The sequence below is a fragment of the Arvicola amphibius genome, chromosome 13 (assembly GCF_903992535.2).
Source record: "Arvicola amphibius chromosome 13, mArvAmp1.2, whole genome shotgun sequence".
NCBI lineage: Eukaryota > Metazoa > Chordata > Mammalia > Rodentia > Cricetidae > Arvicola > Arvicola amphibius.
Genome location: NC_052059.1, coordinates 25,370,032 through 25,392,814, shown reverse-complemented (window position 1 = coordinate 25,392,814; position 22,783 = coordinate 25,370,032). Strand labels below are relative to the sequence as shown.

Here is a 22,783-nt window from a genome sequence, read left to right as displayed (position 1 = left end):
TCCTGAATTGAATTTTTAAATAATTTATTCAATTTTAGCTAAGTTATCTTTTAATCAGGGATATTTTGGAGGTTTCCAACCATTATACTTTCTTCGTTTTTAGAAGACGTAAATAAAAATGTGTGAACAGACTAAATTATTCTTAATTTAAAAAGTTTAGCAGACTGTTAGTTTCTCATATCCCACAGGTCTTTATTTAAATTACCTCTGCTTATCAATTCCTTTCTGATTAGAATAATCACATTAGAAGAGCAGACACTGAGCCGCTAAAGAGAGGCAGCATTTATTTGCTTAGTAACAGTTTGGTTAACATCTATGGCTTTCTGTGTCAGCTAGACCTTACTCACTTGCAGTTTCTTTAGATTATTACTAATACGCCTAGCATCATCTCTCTAAGTACATTCTTATCTGAACGAGCCAGAGATAGAGAAAGGGAGGAGTGGAAGACTTCACAACACAGCTGGAAATTGCAGGGCCTCAGTCAAACTCAATTTCCCTGTTTCTGAAGCACGTGTTTTCAGGGTCTCATTGGGTAAAATACTTTCATACTTCATACCCTTCCTGAACAATAAATGAAGTAAAGTACCAAAAAGCTTTCTGATTGTGCTAGAAAGACATAAAATTGATAGAATATAGACCAATTTCTCTTCCCTTTTTATTATGCTACTTACTGCTATGTCAAGATTTTACTGCCTGTGGAGTATTGATATTTCTGGCTCAAAATACCTGAACTTCTTATTTTAAATCATAATCTTCCAGCACACAATAGTTATGACTTAGGAAAGATTACTGAAGAGTTACTGTTGGATATTCTATAGCTATTGCCTAAGCAGCTTAAATCAGAACTCAACATCCTCTTTTGAATAAGGACCTACTTTGACTTAATTTAAAAATATATTTCCCATAAAATGAGGCCTTTGAGAAAGCATTCCAATGAAGTGCCACTCCTGTGATAAAATAGCACCTTTTCTAACCTGTGACTTGTTGCTTTGTAGGATCTTAACATCTATTTTGGTCCCTGGAATGATTTCACAATTGGTATACTGTGCTTAGGCAAAGATTGTATCTCATAATGCACAGAAGATAATGTACCGTCTTCCTCGACTGAAGCAATTTCCTTTTCCATCCATGGAAAAATTTAAAAGCTTTTTAGGTTTTCTTGTGGTATTCTTAATGGAAAATGTTTTGTTTGGCTTTGCTTTGTTTTCAACAGAATGATCAGCCATATTCATGTTAAAACAGAAAAAGAATTAAAATCAAATCAATAAAACCAATACATGCACTTTAGGAATCTCATGGTTTAATTTGTTACTTATAATGAACAATTAACAAGAAATTGTTATGTCTGTTTCAACCATGCAGTTAATTTGCTGACATCAAATGTCAAATTTACACACTGTACAGTATATTTCATTCGGCAAACTGACTTTTAAGATGATTCATTTTGAATTATAAAACATTAAAAAGTTTTGGATAATTGGTAGGAAGAAATTTAAAAGGTCCAAATTCAACTATAGGTTTGTCTATTGGAGTCTGTCATCCATTTTTCTGATATTTAATCCAAATATACTTCGGAATGTATTTGCTGATGTTTTGGTCAATCATACAGAATATTAAATCATTTCTATGTCACATTTCAAAGCCATTTTTACTAAAATATGTAAATCTTACTACTTATTTATTTACTAGTAAATCTTTACTAAAATATACAAAACTTAGACAACTTATGTTAAATTATACTTTTAAATCGAGTTTGTTTAAGTAAGATAAAAATCAAAAACTCAAATAATTCTATTGCTATGGCCATTTGGCAAGAAGTTGGAGCATAGTGAACAGCACACCACAAAATCTCCCTTTTCTTTCTCTTCTAGACATCTGATAGGTTTACAAATGGTTCTTTGCGTATGGTTAGACCTTGTCAGTTTTAGATTTAATCTTTAAAATTAAACATAGTATACATATTCAATGTGTTCATAAAAATTCTAAAAGATAGTGTATAAAAAGACTCAAACAAAATGTTTGCAATAAGAAAACACTAGAGTCACGATTCTGTGGTAGATCAACTAATATAGTTTGTTGAATATATCTACAAATTGAACTTCTAGGATGGAAGGGTAATTTTTTCTGGACATAGAAACAACTATGTGTAAAATGTGAATTCCCTAGTTAAAGTGTGGATGCCCAATTTCTTTGGAACTTCAGATAAACAATAGATAATTTCACTTACGTATGTATCATATATTATAAGAAACATCACAATATTGCACTAACTATAAACAAATACCTGTCTGTCAATCTGAAATTCAAACTTAACTGACATTCCTGTGTGTGTATTTTTTTATGATAAGATTAATAAGAAATGCAAAGTAATGTAAATTGGTAGGATATTGCACAGCAAGATCAGAACAGGCTGACCTGTAGGTAGATAGTAGACAATTCTTGAAGTAGCTTCCTGTCATACTGTATCTCATGTGATGGAACTGTTCTCCTCTTAGGAAGCACCTCCCTTTATCTCACTCTTCTGAAATGGTTCAAGGACCAGTTTCCCATTGGTTGGTGGGCAAATATGGTCCCTGAGTCCTTGAGTCCTCTAGTACCTTATGATAGTATTCTGGCAATGCCTCTATAATCCTATTACAGCGTGGATAACTGCATTTACCAGCGACATCAGTTTTTATGTATTTCAGTCTACGAGTAGAAATTCATTTCAGGATAGCAGTCGAATAGTTGAAATGTTTCAGAAAAGTAGTGCAGCTTCTTGCAATATTTAAAGTTGTTTCAGAGCTTTGCATAGTCACATGCAATAATCCTTGTTACAGATGCATGCACATACAAATGAAATCAAATATATTTGTTTGGTTTTACAAAAATTTGTAATAATTCCTTTCCCTTTATTCTTATGATGACCTTGTTAGGGTTAAGAAATATGAAATTTACTCTCCTATTAGCTACTTAGATCCATATGCTGTTTATATTTTAGTAGATACTGAACTACTGCTGTCTTACACTTTAAGCATACTCAAGTTATTTTAAACCAAAATAAGTTAGGAAGATCATTTTCTTTCCCTAGAATATTACACAAAATGCTCTTGTGTCTGCTTAACTCTTTAGGCCTTTTAAAGCAATCCCATGACAACAGTTAGGGATAAATAATAGTCCACACAACCCAGCAACCTAAGTTGAAATTTCCCCAACATTACACTAGGAGGCGTATTTCCTCTACAGATGTCTCTATGAGAGTAATATGTGATATTTGACCTAAAAATATCTCAAATGAAAATATTAATGGCTTTTTATTTAAAATTGTAAATACTCACCAAATTTATTCTGTTGTTATAAAATCATTCCCAAAATTAATAAATTTAAAACTCTGTAGAAAAGTTTTTATTCCTGTTAGTGTATCAAGTAACTACATTAGCTCATAGATTATCTTATTGAGCCTCTTTTAAAAAGAAGTATTAATAAAACAATATGCACTGGAGAATTAATACCATGGTGATTTCTTTTAACTCACAAAGAGATAAGTCTTGTTTCCTTTGAGAATGACAAATAATACGCATTTTAATTAATATTTTTACTACTTTTTAATAAACTGTGATTTTTCTAGAACCTCCTCTCAGAAACAGTGAACATAAAAAGGATTTAAAGACAAAATTCAAATGGGTTGAGAATTTTGTTTTATAGTACATATATAATGTACATTTTATTTCAAAATCACCATTACAATATTTTCAACATAATTTCCCTCCAATAGTTAATTTATATATTTTGCATTTTCTATACTTTTTTCTCACTATTGAAATCGACTAAATATGTCAATACCTAGAAGTCCACCATGAGTAGGACCTAGGCTAGTCTGTAGTAGTATGCCACTAAAGAAAACACATTTTACTATGTAATTAACTGTGTAATTAACAATACATTAACTTAAATATCTCAAAGCATCTCTAATAATTTTTTTTTTTTTGGTTTTTCGAGACAGGGTTTCTCTGTGGCTTTGGAGCCTGTCCTGGAACTAGCTCTTGTAGACCAGGCTGGTCTCGAACTCACAGAGATCTGCCTGCCTCTGCCTCCCGAGTGCTGGGATTAAAGGCGTGTGCCACCACCACCCGGCTCTAATAATTATTAATAATATTTTATTGTTGTTTTGGGGGGATTTTTTAGTTTTTATTTTTTGATCTTTTCAAAAATTGTTTATTTATTTACTTATTTATTTGCTTACATATTTATTGAGAAAAGCTCTCATCATGTAGCTTTGCCTAACTTGGGAAATCTCAATGTAGACAAGGCTGGCCTACAAATAACAGAGATCTGCCTGTAGCTGTCTTGGAAGTCCTGAAATTAAAACTGTTCTTTTCCTTTTCTTCACCTCTAGTTCCTCTTTTTCTAAGTTTGTAATGTAATTACAAAATTTGTTCCCTCCCTTCTCCTACAAACCATTCCATGTGCCCGGTTCTAACTCTCTTTCAAATTCCTGACATCTTTTTTATTTTCTGTTGTTACATGAATATATGTATATGTATATTTATCTATATATACATATTCCAATATATAACATTTTACATGAATATATGCATATGCATCTTGATACATATTCTTTTTTTTTTTTTTTTTTTTTTTTTTTTTTTTGGTTTTTCGAGACAGAGTTTCTCTGTGGCTTTGGAGCCTGTCCTGGAACTAGCTCTTGTAGACCAGGCTGGTCTCGAACTCACAGAGATCCGTCTGCCTCTGCCTCCCGAGTGCTGGGATTAAAGGCGTGCGCCACCACCACCCGGCTTGATACATATTCATATATATATATATATATATATATATATATATATATATATATAGTCTCAGTCTTTCTAATGTTATTTGTATGTGCATTTACAGGACTGACCACTTGGTATTGGATAATCAACGGTGTGCTTTCCCCTCATTTAGACAATTTCTCTGTCTTTCGTCATTCTTCAGCTCTCTATCACTGCTCCAACCCCAAGACCACCTGTCTGACTTAGTTCCTATCTCTTGAAATTGTTGCAATTACTCCCCAGAACTCATTCACGTTTTACATTTCCCCTTTTTATCTAATAATTCAGAATAATATTATTTGTCCTTAGATACTTTTGCTCATTATTTCAAACTTTAAATTTAAAGAAAAAATATAAATCATAACCTGGGTTTTCTTCTCATAGTCACTAATTTATTTACTGTATACATTTTTTAATAACCCACACAGGCATTTGCCTGGAAATACATTTCTTCTTCTTTGTCTCATTTACCCAACTAGACATTATTATGGCATCCATAACATTCAAAATATGGTATCAGCAAAGGCTATCATTGGTGTTTCTGATTTTAGCCAATCTGACAGATGTAAGATGGTATCTCAAAGTTGTTTTGATTTGCATTTCCCTGATTGCTAAGGAGGTTGAGCATGCCCTTAATTGTCTTTTGGCCATTCGAACTTCTTCTGTTGAGAATTCACTCTCTGAATGTGGCTGACGGTGGAGGAGGACTGAGAAACCAAGGACAATGGCGATGGGCTTGGACTCTACAGCAGGGACGGGCTCACTGTGAGCCTTGTCAGTTTGGTTGCTCACCTTCCTGGACTTAGGGGGTTTTGGGAGGACCTTGGACTTAACAAAGTGAAGAGAACCCTGATGGCTCTTTGGCCTGGAGAGGGAGGTAGTGGGGTTTATGGGCGGAAGGGAGGGGAGGGGAGGGGGAGGAGGAGGAGAGAAGATGGAAATTTTTAATAAAAAATGAGGAAAAAAATATGGTATCAGTTTGTCTTACAACACATTTTTAAATAATATACGCACACATACACACACACATATAATGATTTGTGTAGTCAAACCACTAATTGAAGAATTTATTGAGCATCTATTGAATTACAATTCCATTTAATTTTATAGAGAAGAGTCACAGATGTTAATAGTTCCATACTGGAATTTTAAATCAAAGTTCTCAAGACAAAATTAGTTTACCACACTAACACAGGTCACAAATTTGTGAAATCTTCAATGCTGCCAAATCAGACATGGTCTCTACAAAAGCCAGAATTTGTTCTTTTTCCACATATACATGGACACAGGCATACAAGTACGTACACACACCCACACACACACACACACACACACCCATATATAAACACCCCCGCACAGGCACATGCACAGGCATACACACGTACCCTTACACCTAGGCACACACAAACACCTATACACACATACACCTACACAAAGGCAAACTACATAGACACAAACCCACATTCATACTCACTCACACCTCAATAATCAAGATATACAACCACACTGAAATATATATATTCACACACACCACACAATTAGAGAATTACTATTTATACTTTGCTAATTCCATAAAATAAAAGTTCATCTGCAGATTCCTTATGCTTTTCCTCACTCAATAATTTTACTGTCATAAAAAGCTAATACTGTATATTTATCATAAGCAATTATTCTAATTAGATACTATTCATATCCAATATCTCATTAAAAACAATATTTCTTTTGTGACTTACAGGATCTGCTTTATATTCATTTCACAGTCATACAAGACAAATTTCACAGATTTCTTATATTTACGAATGGACCTGCAGATGATGAGATTTAGATTATTTAGATTATGAAGTTATGTTCTATACTGTTAACATGTTTATGTCTGCAGTCTTTCTTTTACTGTATCACCTCAGTCTTATGTGCCTTCTGGCACAGACTATGTGTGCTGTGAGTATCTGCATCTGCAGAATTAATAAAATCATTTAAACTGACATAGAATAACAAAATTAGTTATCTCACACTTTCTACCTTTTATAAATATTTCATTGATTATTTTAGGCTCAATATTATAGTTGTTCTTAATAGCAATAGCAGTTTTGTGAAAGATTACTAAAATTCTAAATGGCATGTATTTTGCCACGTATTTTCTAACTTATTTTTACAAATGAGAATTGCCTTTTAAGAAAACTATAATTAAAATATCACTTTATCAAATGTACAACGAATCTCAGTTCAGTCAAACTGCAGTCAAAATCAAGTACAGGGACTGGAAAACTGCCTCTCTGGCTAAGAACTTACTAGACATGAAGCCAGGTGAAGATGCACCCCTCTACTTCTGTGAAAATCAGGGGTCAGTAGCCTGGCATAGACACATCAAACAACACCTAGGCTTTCCATCACATAAGACAAAAGATGAAAAAGGCACCCGAGGTCATATTCTGGCTTCCACAACCTGGTTATAATGTATGTATGCTCACACAAATAAGGGCTCCCAAATACACAGGCACATGAACACACACACACACACACACACACACACACACACACACAGACACAGACACACACTCAGCTTAAAAAGTCCACCAACTTTCCATATGACTATAATTGCTTCTTTTATTTTTAACATTACTGAAAAAAGAAACCAAATTACTGATCAGTGTAAGAGGTTTCTAGGTTCACACCTAATTGTATGAACTGATATTAAGATCAAGTATGTGTGTTTTTATTGGAAGAATTGTTTGACAATAAACAAATATGTGTTTTCTTGAGTGTTCTAAAATATATTCTAAATAAGAAACTCTTATTTTATTATAACTTTTACAATAACACATGAACTAATTTCCAAGCATACCACAAAATTATTTTAGCAATCTGCACAAATACAATTGTACACATGTCTTCTGGCAGTAATGTGTTTTTTATTTATTTGTATAAACTTTCTATTTAAATATCTATTTATCTACTCTTCTCTTCCCAAACATCTCTACTGGGGTACATTCATTGCTTAGATGAGAATGAGACAAAATGTGTAAGTTTAAAACAACACTCCATAGCTTTTAATGCCTGGGCGCTTTCGTAAACTTATGTAAGATTTTTCAAGCATAAACCAATAACCTTGCCTTCTCATGCTACTAATGTGAAAGGATTTAAGGAAAATAAGAAAAAAAGAGAGAGTTAAAAATAAGAAAGAAAGAAATTGAGGTTCCAGTGAGGCAGAGGAAGGGAGGAATGAGAAAGAATTGGAGAGGAAGAGAGGGAGAGAAAATCAACAGGGGGAATCCCTAACTGTCGATATTAGGAGTAGTCAACTGAAATGGTTGTGAAGAAAATCTGCCTGCTGGTACAGCTGTGGCACTAGCAGGAATATTATCAGAACATGCAACCCCTTCATGATTGGATTTTCTGCGCGAGGCAAACTCATGCTTGGTATTGCTAGGTAAGCCAAAATCTATGACCCGAAAGGGGAAAGGCACTAGGGAGCAAGTTGATGCTATTTTTTTCAGCTAAATAATCACAGTAATATAAGTTTGCTAAGTTATTAGCTTCATATGCATATATAAGTATACTCTACACCCTATGAGAGAATATTATTATTCAGTAAATGGGGATTGATACAACATGCAGAGAACAAAAGAATGAGAAAGCTAAGCTCAAAATGGAGCACTTATATTTCATCTCTTCTCCCCAGGGTTCTGGGATCACTGAGAATGAGTTGAAGGATGGGGTCTAAAACCAATAGTAGTAGATATTTACCATGAAACAGATTGCAGAACACAGAAGGGTCATTTCACATAAAATCTCACATCAGCACAGAATGAATGCATAACACCAAATCAAAGTGGCAATGTGGGTAGGGTAAGAGGCCTTGAAGTCTTACTAGGAGATGAGGTACTATTAACAATTGATAGTAGCTAGGAAATGGAGAATTTTGTTTTCTTTGGAAATTAGACTTCCGGAGAGATCATTCTTACTTTAAGAGATGTGTAAACAGTACTAGATGGACTTAATGGAAAATATTAAATAATAGAGCACATAAAGTTGAGAGGAGGATAGGTGAGGAATTGGAAAGAACAAAATGTGTATCAAATTTGATAAAAATGCATTATATATATATACATATATATACACACAAAGAGAGAACGTGTATGAAAATTAGCATACACTAATAAGTCATAAAAAGGAATAGCAGGAAGAAGATAGGAAAAATTCTGTATGATGTCAGCTATGCAAGATTCAAAGAAACTGGCAGTTTTGTTCATATTTGATTACTGTGGTGGTTCAAAGAGGCAATACATTCCTGAGTGATAGCCCTCCCTGGCATCTGGCTATAGAATTCAAAGACAACTTCTCAAAAGCACACTTCCCTTCCATACAATGTACTGACAGCTTGCAACAGCTCTTGTAAGCCCGGCGTCATCAAGAAACAGTGGTATCACTTGAGAAATACCTGAATAAAATGAATCAATAGACCCAAAACAAGATTGATTACATTAGGGTAACAATCTTCAATCCCTTTAGGCATGCTTTGAAAATTTGTAACTGGGGAGAAAGAAGTGATGTTTTGGTCATAACAGTGAAGTCAAGATTATCATTTACACAATGAAATATTACTTACTCAGTGTTTTTTTTTAAGTGCCATCGTGAAATTTGCAGCCAAATGGGTAAGCAGGTAGGAGTGGGTGCAGAGTCTGACACCCAGACATTATGAAAAAAGATAGTCTAAATTGGGTCCTCCCCTTGGGGCTTGGTATACCCCATAGAAGAGGGGCAGGAAAGATTGTAGGAATCAGAGGGAATGGAGGTTACCTGGATAATACAACCCACTGAATCCACTAGGAGGACTCATATGGGCTCACACAAACTGAAGCAACAAGAATGGGTTCTGCAAGAGCTTGCATCAGATCCTCTATATGTACATGCTATGCCTGTTAGCTTGGGGTTTTTATGGGACCTCTTAACAGTAGGAGTGGGAGAATGTCTGTCTCTTTAGCCTGCTCCCAATTACTGGGTTGCCATGCCTAGCCTAGATATGAGACCACTTTTGCCTTGTCTTATAAAATCTTGTTTGGTATTGTTTGGTTGATATCTATTAGAGGTAGGCTTTTTTTTTCTTGAGGAGAAACAGAGGGAGAGTAGATCTAGGGGTACAGAAGGTAGCTGGTTAGGAGGAATAGATCGAGGGGATATTGGTCAGGATGTATTGCATTACAGAAGAATCTATTTTGATTTTAAAACAGATTATAATTTTAAATATTCAATGAAAGCTAAAGGGTTTATTTCCAGTACATATAAATTAGTGAATTAAGATCCATACCTCATGCAATGAAGACTTTCCTAGATACGTTTTAGAGAACCCATCAATACTTTGCAAACTTTACTTTTGGAATGTGTTTGGCTATTTTGAAATAGCCACTGTAAGTTCTTGCACACTATGTGAGTCTGGGGTCTTCCTTCAGTGTTTCTTGGTCCCTTACACTTTTTCTCCCTTCAACTTATGGATAAGATGTTTGCTGTCATCTTCTGCCCCAGAGTCATGTCTGCTTGACTTCCACCCATGTTACCAGCCATGATGTTCATGAATTAACCTTCTGAAACTGAAAGAAAACTCCCAATTAACATCATTTTTACTAAAGTTGCCATGACCACAGTGTTTAATCACAAAAATAGAACAGTAGCTATGTATCTCTGACAAAGAGGCAGATCACATTGAAGAACGGGTGATAAATGATCCAAGGCTCTAGGAAAACAGTACAAACAGGCCAGATCCAAGCTCTTAATATTCTGTTCAAGAGTATGTCTCAGTTAGCTCAAAATTTTCACTGCAACCAGTTTCTAATGCTCTATGATCTGCTGTGATACTAACAGTCCTTTAACACAATGGCTTTTGACATATATTTTATATCCTTATTAGAGCACATGTAAGATTCTTCAGTTTTTGATCTTACTGACAAAAACCAAGAATCAAGTAAAATTTTAAATATAGTGGGTCAAAATCTCAAAAATACATTGAAAAATAAAGATTCATATTTACAATCCTTTAGGTATAAAAATATAACTGGGCAGTGGTGGCACACACCTTTAATCCCAGCACTTGGTAGGTAGAGGTGGGTGATCTCTGTGAGTTCGGGGCCAGCCTGGTCTACAAGAGCTAGTTCCAGGACAGGCTCCAAAGCTACACAGAAAAACCCTGTCTCAAAAAACAAAGACAAAAAGAACAAAAAAACCACAACACAAAATGAACAAATAAAAAAAAAAAAAAAACAATCCTTTCAATGCTTGTAAGTTGTCAATATGTATTTAGGAGGAGTAACAACATATATTAAAATCTACTTTTTTCAAATACTCTACTAGATATAATGGTTCATTTTAATTTATTAGAAAATGCAAAATAAAAGTTATTACTATGTATATATAATCATAATAAATGTTTTAAAATAAAGACCACTATATTTGAAATACAGAGATTTTTCTAGTCAAAAAGACTAATAAGTGTCATCATATTCTGAAGCTCGTGTTCTCTAATTCATTTGCTAGAAAATCATGGCTTTTCGAAAAGTCTAAAAATCCAGAAAGAAGAGTCACCGTGGACAAAGAGAACTACTGAGGTATAAGAGAAGTTGACAGCCTTTGACTAGTATGTCGGGCGTCTCTCCACCACACTTCACTAATCCCTCAAAGTTAATTACAGAGCGGTGACTAGATAATGTAAAGAGATGGGGCATGGTATTTTTCTAGCACAATTAAGATCTTGTTTTGTCCTTTTAACATTTCCAGTGTATCCTAATGAACCCTGCTCTAGGCACTAACAAGGAGTTTGTAGTTTTAGTCTGGTAGCGGGGGTCAAGTGAACCACTGACTCCCAGGGCTACTCACTGCTGACCTGAATTGTCTAATTCGCCAGCAGGGATGAATCAAGACTGATTCTCCCATGAAGTCCTGTTTCTTCTTGTTTAAAGCAATTTACTGACCACCATTCTCCTGGGTAAAATCCCCATCTCAAATAGAATGCTCAAGCTATCTAGGGCATTGATTTTTTTTATAGCTATCAAAAGTTTGTTTAAAATAATAAAAAATGAAAACTTCTGATGACCACTTTGAGTCGGATTGAAATGTGCATTTTTCCCAGCTTTAGAACCTTCTGTCCATTCACCCTTGGCAGCTGACCCAGTTCATTTGTAAAGTACAAAAAAGTCATTGTGTGAGTAGCATGACATATTAAATAAAGACCTGGCCAAGGGCAATTTAGCTATTTCCTACTTTAAAACCTTGATAAAATGCCCCCTCTCTTTTTTCTCTTATTGGAACCCTCAAATGTGACTTACTTTATGGGTCTACTTAGGAGAATGTATAGAAAAAGTAACAAAAATGTCCGGCAGTATCAAAAGACAACTCTTCACTCTTTGGCTAAATCAATTCATCAACTATCAGTAGCATGCAAATGTTTTATATACTACTTTTCCTCTTTGGATTTACATACTTAGTGACACCAGAAGAAATGATAGGTGAATGAACTAGGGTCTCTTCAAATTATTTTAAGTATTTCAGTCTCTCTTGACAAATAAAGAAGTGCAATTAAAGAGAAAATAAATATTACTAATTATTTTTGATAAAAAATGCCCTACAAAACATTAATATTTCATAACATCAAACATACTTTGTTTCAAATTCATATTTAAGTGAACATTTAAAATTAAACTTAACTTTCCTACAAATATATCTGTAATAATTATCATTGCTTGTAGAAGGAAAAAGAAAAATATGTATATTTATGTGTACATAAACTTCTGTAGTAGTGATGAAATATATTCTGTAGTTTAGCTATATTTTCCTATAATAAACTTCTCAGTTCACTCTGACTGACCACTGACCACAGACACATAATTCTATGACAAATAAAATAACTATCATCTTGCTTAGTAGATAATATAGCCTAAAAGCTGCCTTTCCCATCTAGATGAATATTTTTAAATTTCTAATTCAATTAGCTAAGTAGAAAATTTACCCACATATTCATCAATTTTTAAAACCCAGTAATTAAGCTTACTGCCCTCTGTCATCCTGTGTGTGATTCTAAAGGATTTCATTATTCTATCCAAAACAAAATTGATAAAAGCTCTTAGGCATGTCTAAGCTCTTCACCTGGAATTTTATTTATTACTGCTGCTTTAAATATATTTGTACAGAGTGCATTGCCTATACTACAGAGAACTGCTACATCTGTGTGTCTCAGTGTATTTAAACTGTGTTTTTCTGTGCTGATTTTGATTCTGACTCAAAGACAAGAACAGCCAAATACTTACACACAAGGAATTCAAAATTACTGCATAAAGTCGTAGCTTACTGCTAATTATAGATTACATGAATTGTTTGCAAGGAGTTCTTAGAAGCTCTACCTACCCCATCACCTCCACAAAATTCCTGGGGAATGTTGCTCAATGGAACAAGCTAGAATCATTACATCGCAGAGTGAGCATGCCAAGAAATGCACGGAGAATAAGTGATTATCTAGCTCTTTCAAACTTAATTTGATGAAAGGTTTTGAGTTCATCGGCTCTAGATATTTGAAGTCAAAAAATGCACTTACAAAGCAAACACACATCGTGAAAATGATGGCATACAATTTACTCAGATTCTACTAGATTTCCTGGAATAAATGGTAACCTCTGCGGATAAATGTGATGTAACTGCACACATAAAACAGCTGCTAGTGAAAAAAGAACCTAATGAGAGGCCTGTATAGGCAGTGGCACGGTTCAGGCAGGAAAGACGGAGAGAGGAAGAACGTACACAGATCTTTCTGCCTAGACAGAGAGGCAACTCAGAACTGTGGAAGGAAGTGAACATGAGAGCTGAATTACCAGAAGGGAACTTGTTAAGAAAGCCTGTCTCAGCTTGTGACCGCTTCCAGATAGTGCTACAACACAGAAATGCCAGAGGCACAGTAATGTCTGCAGCAGAAGGGGCTAAGTAGCCAGAGATTTATGGGAAAGTCAACTTAACTCCCTTTCCTTCTCTAGCCAGCCAATGTGAAGCCATTTCAAGAGCAGGAAAGATAGTCTGTCTTGAGTCTTGAGTGTGTATAATGTTTGTTCGTTTGTTGTTGTTCCCTTTCTGGTTTGGATGTCCTCTTACTATGATTACTCAGTATTTCCCTTCCTTTAAAAAAGAATTAGAGAAACATACAAAGACTTATCTAATATTGCTGCCTAGGAACCTTTATGGGCTCACCTACAGTGAGCATTCTCATTATCATTATAATGAAAAAAATTAAATAATATGGAAATCATTCTCATTGCCCACGATTTCCTTTATAAGCAAAGGGTGAAGTCCCTCTACAGGAATGGCTTGGGATTGAGAACGATTGCCAAGGTTAGCTATAGCTCTTTGGAGGATGTTGGGTTTAGACCAGATAAAACTACCCATACACAACCAAATTATCCAAAGCTCAAAGCATAAATAAAAATTTAAAATCATATCCTTTCCTCAGATGGATCTTAATCACATTCAATCATTATTTATTTGTGTTGTTTCTAAAGAATTCTTTAGAAGATAGTGTTCCACAAGAATGAATATATACATACATAATATTTACATATATACATACACACGTATATATTACTTCTCATTGACTATATTCCAATGAAGTCTAAGTCATGAACTTTTAAATGCTTGTGCTGTAACCACTTTGCCACCACAGAGTATTCCATTAAATATTGCCTTTCACTTATATGTGCACATTTTAAAACCTTTTGATGGCTCATGAAATAAGCCATCATGTTGGCGCATACCACCTAAAGGTCAACCTATCAAACGGACCATACTTCATCTATTTCAATGCATCTAACAATAAAACCAGCAAGCACAACCAACTGTCCCTGTTTTGCAGAGCAGGGTGACCAGCACACTACCCAACCAGAACAGCCGCAGGCTATGAAGACAGGAAGAGGACTCACCAGAGTTGGGGTCCGAGTTGCCATCTGCTTCGGTCCTCTTGTCCGGAGAGGCTTGGTCGTAGAATTCGTCCTGTGGCTGAACCAGAGGAAGAGGGTGTGAGATCAGGGTTCCACTACCCACCGGCTCGTGGTCTCCCAGACCACTGTCACTGCAGCTTTCCTGGGAGCCATCCGGGAGGTGAAAGGTAACACGGCGCTGAGACTACAAAGAAGATCACAGGACATGCAGTTAACACTAGATTCTCCATGGCAGAACGTTCATGCTCTGTAGAACACAAATCCAACAAGTATAGCAAACGACACAGGACAAACCCAAAGTATGCAAGGCTAGGGAATAAAGGGAAGAGTCAGCCTTCATCACTTTCATTGACTAGGTAATATACAACTGGCAAATTACCAAAATAAATGTCCATCTTTAATAATTTAAGGGCATAAAACTAACGTTAAGTGCCAGGCAGTGATGATGCACCTCTTTAATCCTAGCACTCGGGAGGCAGAGATAACAGATCTCTGTGAGTTCAAGGCCAGCCTGGTCTACAAGAGCTACTTCCAGGACAGGCTCCAAAGCTACAGAGAAACCCTATCTCTCACCTCTCCCCGCCCCCCAAAAAAACAAACAACAGAAAAAAAAACAAAACAAACAAAACCTAATGTAAAATCTTGATTAAATGTAAAAAAAAGCAAGGGAACACACTTATGAGAAAAAAATTTTAAGAAATTCCCAATAAATACACAGACTCATTTGCGTCATGGAACTAAATAATTCGTTAATTCAACATTTCAAGTTTCTTGATTAGGCACTTTGCTTCTGGATACTTTCAGGGTAGTGATCCAGTCAGCAAAGTTCCTATATCATTGCTATTTTATAGGCTGACTTCTGAATTTACCCTCAAATTTTTGGAATAGCATAATACAAATAATAATGTATCATAAAAGGCAATAGTTTATGTTTTATTAAAGTAAGTCCAGAAATAATTAACTGAAATTGCTAATACAAAATTGATGTATATTGAAAGAAATGATGCCATTCAAAACTGTAGAAAAACAGAGAGGAAGAGACTAATGAATTATTTCAATCACTGTCTCAGGCTTTACTGCTATCCTATTTTTTTAAAGATATCTCTGTAGAAATGTATTTATAAAAATGCTTTGCACCGTATCTTGTATCAGCACAAGAAATGAGCTATGATGTACTTAAAGTTACTTCAGTGAAAGTCCGTGTTTCGGTACAATAAAAGTCTGCATTCTAACACAGAAAGAGTTCAGCTTTCATGTCAATGTGCTTTTGTCTGATATAACCTATGAAATATAAAAATATATGCAGTTACATGGGGGTGAAAATGTAAACTGTAGGGAATTACATATGTTAGTAAATGAGTATTATTGTACTAAAAGAAATTTCCGTTCCTTCACAGTCAAAATCTCTCCAATATAGTACTATACATGAATACTTTTATTGAGATTAGATGGCATTAATAATTCATAGAAATAAACAAAATGTAAATAATGTGCATAATATAACCATCTCCTAGATTCTAATATTTGTTTATTCAAGAGGTAATTTATGGATATATTCAAAGAAACGGGAATGCTGCTTGAGAGAAAATGCAGGAGGCAGGTGCATTGCAGCCATATAAAATGCTTTTATAGACTGGCAATAGAACACAGCTTATTTTCTATGAGTCACTGGTTCAAATCCAGGTAAAAGTCATCCTGGAGAAGAGCTGATACCATTTTATTGCTTTTCAATGGCCTATGTGAAATGAGTTGATAGCTCAGTACATTTTTAATGAACTGACACCAACATCCCATAGACTATAATCATAAAAATTACTAATTGTGTCTGATGTAGCACATTTCCCCTTTACACTCTACTGTTGGAAGAGAATCACACCTCTTCCAAAGGTTCTAGTGTATGTCTAGGTGAGTGCTATACAAAAGCAAGCCAGACCCGGAAAGAAACTCCTGGCTGAATCCCACTTTCTAAAACAAATCCTATGCTACATTATTTATTGCTATGTTTCTTCTCAATTGAATTTTAACTGTCAAGGAAAGAGCGCTTATCTGTTCATATTTCAACAGTCTAAATATACTATAATCTTTTCATGAAAAGTGAATATTAAGGGGATGTAACCCATTGGCCATTAGACGTGATTGTCAGCCATGTTTCTGAACATGATTGTCCAAGAGAAAAGTCCACTGGTGTCAACTCGGATAGGCTTTTAATTATTTATAACCTGATTAATAAGGGATAAAAGCACAAGGCAAAGCTAAGAAATAAATCACTCTGTTATCTGATAACCTCCAAATGCATCGTGCACATAAAGGAGTCTGTATTTCATAGATGATAAAGTTACCTTTGTGACAATTGGAAGAAAATCATTATGTTGCTGTAATTATACTATTTTCCCAATAAATATTCCTCAACATATGCATAATCAGTTATCTCTTATTTCAATAAGATACTTGTTATCTTATTGTTATATGTTATATATGTATATATATGTTAATACATACAATATGAATATGTATATTTATTTATTGAGCATTTACTATGCATTAGAAAATAATTACATAGAATAACAAAACATTTTCTTCTAACACTATTATGTTGAGCTTGTTAGACTCCATCTTTTACACATTGCACTGATATTTTATTTTTTGAACTATACATTTATTAGTAATGCAAATTAGTAAATACAAATTTATTTTTTATTTTAAACAAAATACTGTAATTTTGAATGATAATAAACTAAAATTTCTTAACTAATATAATCCAAAGCTGTTTAAAACTTATTGACAGAATTGTGTAATTTTTTTTTAGTCTATGGAGGGGTAGGATGTTAATGTACATGCACTAAGAATTTGTAAGTGGATACCATGGGTTGAAGAAAAATGATCAAGCATACATGTTACTCATTTGTTGCCAGGAATATCACTGTCAGAATGAACAATACAGGTACAAAGACTGGATTTGAATACATTTCAATACAAAGAGAAGAACAGTGGTACGTTATGAAAAGAAGTTGTGTTTGTTGCTAAGGATTCAGCAGTAAGTGTTGACCTGAGGAAGTAGAGCAGGTGACCATATATCTGTTACTTCTAAGTTAGGCCTTACGCTCTGGCTCAGTTAGAGTTACTTTATCTCTGATGAAAATATAATATTGTCTGTTCAATAGGAACATTGTAAGGTCAGAAATAATCAAAGAAAAAGATTTTCTGATATATAATACAAGTTGTATAAACATGCTGCCTGGTCTACAAGAGCTAGTTCCAGGACAGGCTCCAAAGCCACAGAGAAACCCTGTCTCGAAAAAAACCCAAAAAAAAAAAAAAAAAAAAAAGTTGTAATTGCTCATTGAAACAAATACATTGGGAAACCCTGTCTTGAAAAAACCCCCCCAAAAAGTACATTGTATTAAAATGTATGGTTCTGTCATCATTTAGTTAGTTTTAACAATGATTTCTTTCCTTCCAAAAATTAAGTAAGGTAATTTTCATTGAGAAGAAAAACACGTGATTCCCAGAATTTGGCTTTTGTCACAGGTGCTGCTTCAGATCCTCCTGCTCAAGCAGAGCTTCTTCTCGAGTGAAACTCCAGGGATAAGAACGCGGCAAAGGACAGTGCAGACCCGCACTTCTCTTCACAAAACGGATTTTGATAGAATTTCATAGACTCAATTCCAGTGTAATAAACTATATGTACTTGAATAATTAACACTAGAAAAATATAAATCAACGTGATAAATCTTCAGAGAGGATTCTAAATATACTTTATAAGAGAACTTCTACAGTTGTGGTTTGCAATGTGTCCAGTATCAAGTATAAGGAGCTATTTTAAAAGCCAAGATTCAAAGGAATCCCTCCAGAGATGATAAGGTAGAGGTTTTTAAGCACAAATTACTTTATAATGGTTCATTTAATTACATACAACTGCTACATTGAACTAACTTTCTACTTTCTTTTGGAAGTACTTATAATAAAACAGTCACACCTATGAAGAATTTAGGACTATACTTAATCTGCAAATAATTAGTGATTTAACACAAATTTCTCACCTATCATATTTTTTTTCTCTTAAAGAAGTAAGATAAAGTGGTTGTCTTAAATACCAGAAAACTAGAGTGAAGTTCACATAATATAAGCTCATTCAAAAAGCTTTTCCTAATATTAATTAATTTATTCACTGAACAATTATTTCACTCCATGAATAGGAGACTTTCACTGCATTTTTTTTTCAAGAATCAGATTGTTCTTCCATCAGAACAATGAATTGTGTTCATAAACAATAACCTAAGCATGGAAAAACAGAGGGAAGTATTTTCTGAGTATTTGGTGACAAAATAATCCACACTAGTTACCAGACATAAAATTAAATCTATTGTTAATCAAAAACAACAATAATAAACATGGGCTAGAAGAGTAATATAGAGTGTTAGAGTAGGCTAGCATTGTTGCAAGTATGACAAAAACTATTTACTTTACATGTCATTTGACTTTTGTAACTAAGAGTTAGAGAATGATAAGAACATCAGGAACTCTCAATGATATCAGAACTGGGTAATTTTTAGAGGAATGTAGACACTTGATACATTATGAACTTACAATACAAAAGTAAGTCTGAGCCGGGCGGCGGTGGCGCACGCCTTTAATCCCAGCACTCGGGAGGCAGAGGCAGGCAGATCTCTGTGAGTTCGAGACCAGCCTGGTCTACAAGAGCTAGTTCCAGGACAGGCTCCAAAGCTACAGAGAAACCCTGTCTCGAAAAACCAAAAAAAAAAAAAAAAAAAAAAAAAAAAAGAAAAGTAAGTCTGAGTCCATGTAAGTGAACGAGGCATTTTTCTGGCACAATAAATGGGACAGACAGACCATCAGGGGGACTATTTAGTCTGCCAGCCAAGCACTTTTCTAAGGTCCTCTTTCTTTCTGCATCGTGCTGGCCTGTTGGCGAGACAGCAAATAAAAGGGTGGCAACACCACCAACCGCCAATCTCTTTTCCTTCTTCAACACTCACATCTTTCAGTATTTGAGAGAAAGGAAAATATTTAATTTTTTATTGGGAAAAGTGTGTAAAAACTGCAGTAATCAAAGGTGGATGTTGATGATTCAACAAATTAAGAACAAATTTTTTATAACTAAATTTATTAAGCCTACTCCCCCACACCCGAGGAGATTGGGAGAAGGGAAGGAAGTGTAAATAATTGAATGGAAAAATAAAAATTTAAAAAAAGAAAAGAAAAATTTAAATAAATAAAAAATGATAATAATAATTTATTAAACCTAAAGATAGAAAAAAAAAGAAAGCGTATGATTTCTGGTCATTTAAAGTCATATTGGTAGAGAAAATGAGCTGCTTACTTGTGTTGTATTTGCTCTCTTCTTAAGCAATTTGTTAGATACAGCTATACACTCTTTCATTTGGAGTTAAAACTGCCACCTTTTATTTCTAACTCACTCCACAATTAGCTGTTTTATTTTAAAACTTTTAAAATGCATGGGAGATACTCTCACTAACTTAAAGGTGATCTCTTTAATATGTAAATGAACTACTGTAAAATGAACTATAGAAAGGAAGGGCATTCTGATTTTATGGACTTTGTAACATATTGGGCATAACTTTTAAGATTCTTACTGACAAAAACCCTAATGGAAATGGCCTACAGCAGCATTTTTACTATACTTTAAATTTTATTTCCATTTGATTCTGGTCTAATGAGAGAAATTTAGGTATTATTTCTCCTCAAAAATATTTTATATATTTGAGAAACACAATAAATTACATTCTTTGAATTCCTTGGGTGTGTAGGCTGGATGCTTGAATTTAAATATTTGAAACAAATACAAAACAAAAGAAGTATTTCTTTTACATAGCTTTCCCTACTAGGATGCCATAGAATAGAAAAAGTTTTAAACTGACTTCACCCTTTGGTTGAAGACATGTTCCCTCAGGGTCAAACCAAAGAGAAAGGATTAAACATGTCACATTGTGGGATATGATGTTGCTTATATTTTTTAGTTCTTGCTACCTGAGATGCCCTTAACCCATTTCTCACAGTTAAATGCTGCCAAGTAGGAATGTAGTATTTTATCAGAGCATTCAAACTATAAAACGACTGCATTAAACCAGAGCAGCTGTTCCTGAATCTACAAGCAGAATTTTTGCATCTATAAATTATATGTACAGAAAAACAACTCAGCAAGAGTCCTTTCCAATTTCATTTTCTAGTATAAACAAACCCATGTGACAAAGTAGGCTACCCTCATCATAGTTACAAAATCAGCATACAAGATAATTACACCAATTTAATTAGAAATTATAGTAAATTAGAAGTGTTATTAAAGTAAACTTATGTAAGTCACTAGCAGAAATGTAGAGTTAAGGGCTGGGGGGAGATTCTTTCTTTGGTTAAGGATAGATTACTAAAATATATTTCTGACCTATAAATGCTAAAAACAAAATTTGGGTCTGATACTATCCTGTGTTTAGAACTCATCTCAGCTTTTTTTTTCTTAATTCTCTTTCTACTTTTATTTATGATAGAGTCTTCAAAAAAGTGATAAAAAACAAAAGAAAAAAATAATAGTTAGTACTTAAAATAATAATTTATAGAGTTTAGAATATATCTTATACGTCAATATACTGAAATGTATGGCTTTGTGATGTTTTGAGAGTGTGGGTGATGTTATTTAAGATATCTTCAGGGTTTCATATTTTTTATTTTAACTAGTTGATTATATTCTGTTATTTAAGGTTTGATGTGGGTGTTGTATTGTGTGTGTTGATTTTACTTGTGAGTGTAGCTGTGTTTGCATGTAAAGATCTCAGGCAGAACTTTTTTTGTGGAGTCTTTCACTGATACTGAAGATAATTGTTACTGAAATGTTTCCTGACTATACTTTTCAGGATGGCCTAAGCACCCACCCCGTTTCTGAAGTAACATACAACCACCATCATGTATGTCACTGGCTTTTATTTGGTTTGGGGAACTCTAGACTCATATCCTTGTGCTTGCTTAGCAGATACTTTAGGAATGATCCATCTCCACAGATACTGGTTTTATTTTTATTTTTATTTTTTTATTTTTTTTTTTGGTTTTTCGAGACAGGGTTTCCCTGTAGTTTCTAGAGCCTGTCCTGGAACTAGCTCTTGTAGACCAGGCTGGTCTCGAACTCACAGAGATCCGCCTGCCTCTGCCTCCCGAGTGCTGGGATTAAAGGCATGCGCCACCGCCGCCCGGCTTGGTTTTATTTTTTACAATAGTTAAAATATATGTTTTTGTTTTGTTGTTTTCATCATTTGTAATTTATGGAGCACAGGTAATAATGATAATACTGGGCATTAAAATTGTATTTGAGGATCATTGTAAATTGATGTCCCAAAGTACTTTAGAGACAGACAGCATTAAGTGTAGTTATTAAAAAAAAGGAGAATTTGAACAGTAGTCCTCTTCTTCATTCATAGCTTTTGATACATTTAAATCAACCTCAATCTTTTCTCAGTTTATATGGAGAATGTTCTTTTTGGATCATAAATTTAGCAGTAATACTGAAGGTTGAATAAGATGAGATGAATGGTTATAAACTTCACAAGAGGTTTAGAATTAAGGAAATCTGAGAAACCTCTACAAGAAATTTTCCAACATACAGGTTGAACAATAACTTTCAGATATAGAAATATTATATAAATATTTCTGAAGGTGTTGTTAAATACTAATAGGTACAATATAAAGTCTAGATATTTTATAAGCTGTAGAAATTATGTTTTATGTCTGTGTGCTCTGTAAAATATATCATATCACCAACTCTGCTAGTATCAAAGTCTTATAATGATCATAAGAAAACAGACACTGAGCTAGCTGAAATAAACATGAGCAAGATTTTATATATCTTTCCTCTTGGGTTCAATAGTCTTTGTTCTGAACAGTTTAAGTAGCTGGATTTTATTTCAAATAATAATAAAAAGAATACCACTCTTATTACAGATAGTCACTGTGATTTTGAGCCACATATTTGAAACAAAAATCACTCCTACATCTCAGTGATAATAG

General features: G+C 34.2%; 1 protein-coding gene across 4 annotated transcripts in view; it reads right to left on the bottom strand.

Annotated features, from left to right (window-relative positions):
* The window catches only part of Pcdh9 (protocadherin 9), an 842,435-nt gene that overhangs the window by 293,177 nt on the left and 526,475 nt on the right, over window positions 1-22,783 (bottom strand). For 2 of the 4 annotated variants that reach the window (XM_038310379.1, XM_038310380.1), the window contains one exon: window positions 14,735-14,936. In XM_038310379.1, coding sequence (XP_038166307.1) covers window positions 14,735-14,936 — 202 coding nt within the window. The remainder of the gene's footprint in view (window positions 1-14,734; window positions 14,937-22,783) is intronic. The other 2 variants (XM_038310381.1, XM_038310382.1) reach the window with 1 other exon arrangement.